This window comes from Molothrus aeneus, unplaced genomic scaffold (genome assembly GCF_037042795.1).
Source record: "Molothrus aeneus isolate 106 unplaced genomic scaffold, BPBGC_Maene_1.0 scaffold_35, whole genome shotgun sequence".
Classification (NCBI taxonomy): Eukaryota; Metazoa; Chordata; class Aves; order Passeriformes; family Icteridae; genus Molothrus; species Molothrus aeneus.
Genome location: NW_027099016.1, coordinates 2571172 through 2577579, shown reverse-complemented (window position 1 = coordinate 2577579; position 6408 = coordinate 2571172). Strand labels below are relative to the sequence as shown.

Below are 6408 nucleotides of genomic sequence, written 5' to 3'. Positions count from 1 at the left end.
ACCCCTCTGACGTGCTGATCACCCTCTTGCGCTGGGCCCCATCGTGTGACAGGTGGGGCAGCCCCACATGCCTTGAGGGCTTCGGGTTCACCGGCCCATCACCCTGTAGAGCCTGTCCCTGCTGACTGCCAGACAGGCGGGCAGTTCCAGGATCCTCTGGCTCCTCTGTTTTCCACGGCTGCCATGGCAGCTCCTGAGCCTGGTGCCACGCTCCCTCCCTGCCCCTCGGGGCCTGTACCCACGTGGGCTGGCTGGCCGCTGCCGGCCAGGGGCAGTGGGCAGAGGCAGGGCTGAGGGCCAGCGCGGGGCCCTGCAGCTGCCCAGGCCACGGTGCTGTGGCCGAGCCCGCCCTGACACAGAGCTCTGACCCCACAGAGCTGCCGCCACCATGTGGGGAACCATCATGTCCTCGAGCAGGACTGCGGAGCCGGCGCTGCAGCTACTCCTCGATGTGCTGAGCGCCTGGCCAGTGCACAGCGTGTACACCTCCGATGGGGACAACGCAGGAGTCTTTGCCCTGGCTGTGAGTTTCTGGTGCTGGCCTTTGCCAGCCCCCAGGCTGCCTCTCCAGCACCCAGCTCTCTGTCCTCCCCCCAGCTGCATCCCCCTGCCTCAGGCACTGGGCTGAATCCTGCCTTAGGGGAAGGGTTCAGGGGCACCAGGCCTGCTGGTCCCCCCGTGTCTCCCCCGGCCTCTCCCCCACATGCTCAGGCCCTGCCATGTGGATGTCTTGGCACTGAGCCTTGTCTCTGGCTATTTTATTTCTTGCAGGCAACTGTGGCCCTGTGGAGAGTCTTCAATCTGGCCTGGCGCTCGCCTGTGGTGCTGGAGTATTTCTCCAATCTCTTTCTGCATCTGCTCTTCCAAGCTTACATCAGCATGCAGGATATGCCAGAAGAGGTTGAGACCTTCTGGAAGGGATGCCAGGAGCAACACGGCCTCTCCGCCAACCCCAACAGGTGCTCCGTGCCCGTCCTCCCAGTCTCCCCATCCCTCCCACGCCCCCAGGGCAGGAGCCGGGGCTCCCAGCGTGACCTGGGCTTTGCTCTGCACACAGCTTTGCGCTGCAGACCCTGAAGGCCCTGCTCTGCCAAATGCGCTATGAGCACGTGGTGCTGTCCATGGAACGCAAGCGTGCCTGGGACACGCTGCTCTGTGCCGACACCCACTACTGTGCAGTGGGTCTGCTGGCCAGGTGAGACCTCGTTCTCCCCACCGCCCCTCTCCTTTGTGCCTGCAACGCCCCACACAGTCCCCGTGCTCATGGGCAGCCGGGCCTTGTCACCAAGGGAGGGATGAGCAGACTGGAAAAGGCCGGCACAGGAGGCTGCCCGGGAACAGCCGCCTCCCAAAGCGCCCTCGGGATGCTCGGGAGCAGACCAGAGCTCTGCGAGCCAGCCCTGGGAGAGGTTTGCCCGCCCGGCCCAGGAGCAATGGTGCCTTTTTCTCCCTGCCAGGGAGATGCGCCGTGTCTCCATCATCTGGTGTTGCGGCATGGCATCCTGCCTCTTTGACCTGCTCAGCCAAGGCATTTCAGACTGGGAGCTGCCCGCCCTGGCCTTCCTGGTGGAGGTGAGCCCCATGGCCAGCGCTGCCTGGCTGAGCTGCCTCCCAGCCCTCTGCCCTCTCGTAGCCGCAGCTGCCTGGGACGCTGCCCGTGCCCTGTGCTGCTGCCTTGGCTCGGCCCTGTGCACTCCTGAGCTCCTGCCAGCTGGGCACCTCTGTGCCTGCTCTGTGCCTGCTCTGTGCCTTTCAGGTCCTGGATTGCCTGGACTTGAGCGAATGCGGTAAAAAAGTCCTGGAGATCTTGACAAGGCACCTGCAGAGCGAGTCCAGGCAGATGCGTGGCGTGGCGCTGCGAGGCCTCGTGGTGCTCACCTCGATGGTGAGAAGGAGGAAGCAGCTGAATCTGTGCTGGCAGCGTGGGGCTGGGGCAAGCAGCCCCTTGGGCTTAGCTGGGCTTTGGCAGCTGTGGCAGCTGCTCCCAGCTCTCCAGGGTCGCTGTTCAGCTGCCTGAGTGCTTTGGGACAGGCCTTGGGCCTCTGAGCCCTGCAGCAGCAGCAGCAGCAGCAGCGTGGGGTTGCCCAGCCTTGTTTTGCACACAGGATCCAAGCATGTACAGCCTGACTGAAAGCCTTGGGAAGCTACTGTGGGATAGGGATGAAGACATCGTGGAGAAGACCCTCATTGTGCTCAGCCTCCTGCTGCTGCAGAAAGACCTGGCAATAGCCAGCCCCATCGCCCTGCAGCTGGCTGAAGCGCTCTGGCACCTCTTTGACAATGTGAGGCTCTGTGCCCCCAGCCACGGGCACTTGGGTGCTGTCTTGGGCCTGGGCACAGGGAGGCCTGGAGCAGCTGATGTGGAGGGCTTTGGCTTCCTTTTCAACAGGACAACAGCCTTGTGCAGCTGCTCTCCATTCGCCTCTTCCAAGACGTGATCACCTTGGTAGTGGCAAAGGGAGAAAAGGCCCTGAAGAAGCACGTGAGGCAGAGCCTGCTCCCACTCTTCTTCCACTGCCACGATGAGAACGGGCGTGTGGCACAGGTGAGGCCTCCTGGGTGTCCCCATGGAAGGAGCTCAGCTGTCTCCCCAGCCCCTGGCACCTGACGGGCTCCAGCCTCCTCCCGGCCCTGGCACAGAGATGCGGGTCCGGTGCCCTGGGCTGCGGTGCCATCTCTGGGTCTCTGCTGCTCTGCAGGCCTCTCGGGAAACGCTGCTTTCTGCAGTAAGCTTCCTGAAGAGGAAGGATCTCAAGCAGCTGCTGCAGACGGATCAGATGTGGAGATTTGCCGAGTGCTTGGTAAGGACAGCCTGGAATGCCCAGCCCAATCCCTGGAGAAGCCGCCTGCCCCCGGCGCCCGGTCTGTGGGGCTGGCAGCTGTGGCCCCTGCCCAGTGCCGCAGGCAGGGGCACCAGCCTGCGCCCCACACGCCGCTCCCTTGCCTGGGCCGTGCGGGCTCTTCTCCAGGCTCCTCTGGCCCCAAGGCCGGTGCCGATGGAGCCCCGAGCCAGCCGGGCTCTGCTGCGGGGCGGCACCGCGGCTCGCCGGGCCCTCCGCCCCGTGCCGAGCCCGGCGCCTGCGGCTGCTGGCCGGGCCTCAGGGCTCTGTGGGCAGGGGGAGCAGTGCCGGCCGTAGGCAGCGCCCGGCCCAGGGGCAGGGCCCGCATCAACCCTTTCCCTCCGTGCCCCGCCGCTCTCTGCAGCTGGCAGAGGACAGGAGCCGAGCGGCCGAGCAGCTGCGCCTGGCCCTGCCCTACGTGCGGAGCGCACAGGAGCCCCTGCGAGAGGCGGCCGTCAGGTTCATGGGTGAGCGTCAAGGCCGGCTCCCTCCCCGGCCCGGCCCGCCGCAGCTCGGCCCCAGCCCCGCCTGCTGCCCCGGCAGCAGGATCCGGGCGCGGGCATGTGCAGCCCCGGCGGGGCTCGGCATTGCTGCTGCCGCCCTCTGGCAGCCGTGGCCTGGGGCGGCAGCGTGCGCCAGGGGCCCGGGCTGAGCCCTGCCGGGCCAGCAGGGCGTGTGGCCTCGGGGCTGGCAGCGCCCGTGGGCGGCAGCTGTGGCTCTGAAGGCAGGACACGCTCTGTGTTCCCCAGGGATGGCCGGGCGCTTCCTGACAGGGCAGCAGCCGCACTTCCGCATCATCTGCAGGGGTGAGTGCGGCCCGCGGGCTCTCGCCGGGGGCTGCCGCTGGCACCTGCGTTCCCTGGCCCGCCCGCCCACGGCTCCGCTCCCTGCGCGCCCCAAGGTGCCCACGGCACAGACACCTTGCAGGCGCCTGGGGGACATTCCTGGCCAGCAGCTGCCAGCTCGTCCTTCTTGCCTCCTGCTTCCTCCAGGCCGTGCCAGGAGCTGCGTGCTATGCACGAGCCTGGAGGCTCTCCCCAGCTCCCCGCAGATCCAGCCTCTGACTGTGCCTCTGTTTCTCTCTCGGCAGCCCTTCAGGACATGACGGATGACACCAGCCCTGCCATCTCATGCCTGGCGCTTCAAGCTCTGTACATCCTTTTAGCTCTACAGAGCGTTCCCTGCTCCCGACTCCAGAAGATGCGAGACCAACTGCGCCGCCTCTGGCACTCGCGGCCTTTGCTGTGTGGCCGTGGCTGAGTGTCCTGCTGCGGCGCTGTGCAGAACTGCTCCGGGAGGCTGCGTCTGCTGGGGCCACCTGAGCCTGCGGGGAGCACCTCTCCTCTGCCAGCACTTCCTTTCCCTTCACCCCATAGAGGAACATTAAATTGCTGTTGTTGGATAGCCGCCTGTCCAGGAGCTTTCTCTTGGTGCAGAGTGTCTTCAGGCCAATGGGGAAGAGAGGAAAAGGCTGCTTGGTCAGTGCAATTTGCCCAAGCGTGCGGTGTGGAAGGGAAAGTGGCGAAACGCCCCTTGGCCTTTGGTTGTTCCTGCAGGAATGCTTTTGTTCCTGCATCAAGTCTTCTGGAGCTGGGGGAGCAAGTGTGTTCCGTGTCCATGGAAGAGCAGAAATCGGCAGGATGTGTCTGCTTCCAGCACTTGTCTTGGCTCTTCCTTCGCAGTGCTGGCAGCATCATCAGAGACACACCACAGGTTCTCTCATGCCAGGGTCATCCCAATCTTCTGCACTTGCCCAGGTTCCTCCCAGGTTCACCAGGGAAAATGGCTGATCGTGCCAGTCCATTCCCTGGCCCAGAAGGCACCTGCTTGTGTTTGGACACGAGCTGCTGGCCACAGCCAGACAGGCAGCACCCGGATGTCACGATCCGTCCTTACGAACGGGTGTCATGATGGTTCGTGGGTTTGATCTCAGGGTGCAAAAACCTGACACAGCACTGGGGATTTGCAGTAATAATCAAAACAAATATACCTTTATTGAATGACCACAGCAAAATGCAATAGAGGGATTAAGAGAGAGAAAAAGATGGAGAAAGAGAGAGAAAGAGGGGGATAGAGCTACCAAACGTAGAGACAAATTCCTTTGGTCCAGTCCAGTTGAGGATCCGCCTGTTACGTCGGGGAGATCTCAGAGGCACAGTTCATCTGGACCCCAATTATACTCTTTTTCGATGGGGGAAGGGGGATGGATTTTTGTCACGGTTTGATGCTGGCACAATCCCAGTGCCCCCATGAAAATACCTTCTCCCTGGTGTCTACTGTGAGATGTGACCAGGAATAGAGCAAAGCAGGCTCCAGCTTAGGAATAGAAGGAAAAAAAATTTTATAAACTTAGAATATATAAAAAGAAACACACAGAACTCAGGATGAAAACCTTCCAAACATTCCTCCTCCCCCCAACCAAGTTCCCAATACATCACAGTAAGGCAAAACCTTGGATTCTCAATTCAGTAACCACCCCTCAGATCACCAACTCTCAGTCCATCACCACCCCTCAGATAATCAATTCTCAGTTTATCAAGAGGAGAGGAGTCCGTCTTGTACCATAGGCTTCCCCAGGAAACACAGTTGAAACCTTTTGTGTTTCCATGTCACACATGGCACCGCCTGGAGAACATTTGCCATCGTGACATCTTCCTTCCATGTCCAGTGCTCTCACCACTGTACATGGACCAAAGCTGCTTCTGGGGTTCCCCTTTTAAGGATGCTTTGCCCAGTTCCAAAAAAGCACAGTCTCTCACTTTTGGGACACCTGTCCCCTCCAAATTCACCCCCTGGGGCCGAGGGGTCTCGAGAACAGAGATCTTCTTCTTCACTGAAGATCGAGGGCACCACCACACCCTCCTCACCTGCCTCTGTTCACGCTGCTCCTTCACATAACATCACTGCACTCTCTTGGCTCTGAGCCATTGCTCCCCCTAAATGCAGTCTCTGTGTCACAGGAAAAATGGTTCTGTCCATGGCAATACAAGAAAAGTCCAGCCAAAGGCCACTCCATCACCTCCGCCCACCCAATATTCTTCTCAACTTCTCTCGTGGCCCCTTTCCTCCCATTTCATCTGTATCTCTCCTCATTTAATTCCAGGAGGATCAGCATTTGCAAGGTTTCCATCATCCAAGAAAAGGGTTAAAAATCTCAGGCTCTGCCTGTCCAGAACTCCCACGCTGGCCCTGCCCGGCACCTTCTCGCCACACCCCCCCTTCTCCTTCTCGCCGGCCGTGCTATCCAATTTCAAGGTGGCACAAACACAGGCACAGGCACAGACACCGGCTCTCTCTCTCTCTCTCCCTCTCTCTCTGGGGCTGCTGCCCGATGCCCCTCCAATGCTCCTCCACCCTCCCATCCTGCAGGGGCCTTCACCTCCCTTCTCTGTCCAAGGCCCGGCTCACCTCACGCGGCCGCATGGCTTCCCCTCCCGCACCGAGTCCGCAGCCGGGCAGGGCAGCTCTGAACCTTTCACCAACGGGAACCAAGAGAGCTTCCCCTGGGCGTTCTCTGCTTTTAACCCCCGTGTTCTCAGAGGCGTATCCATGTCCTCAGTGGCCACAC

At 61.5% G+C, this 6408-nt stretch overlaps 1 protein-coding gene across 1 annotated transcript; it reads left to right on the top strand.

Moving 5' to 3' along the window:
- The first annotated feature begins 388 nt into the window (after positions 1 to 388).
- LOC136570603 (maestro heat-like repeat-containing protein family member 7) lies at positions 389 to 4198 on the top strand. The gene is made up of 11 exons (XM_066571058.1): positions 389 to 523; positions 772 to 959; positions 1058 to 1195; positions 1458 to 1572; positions 1757 to 1885; positions 2106 to 2282; positions 2390 to 2545; positions 2700 to 2801; positions 3205 to 3307; positions 3590 to 3646; positions 3931 to 4198. The coding sequence occupies exons 1-11, from the start codon at positions 389 to 391 to the stop codon at positions 4098 to 4100; spliced, it is 1470 nt and encodes a 489-aa protein (XP_066427155.1). The 3' UTR covers positions 4101 to 4198.
- The last annotated feature ends 2210 nt before the right edge of the window (positions 4199 to 6408 follow it).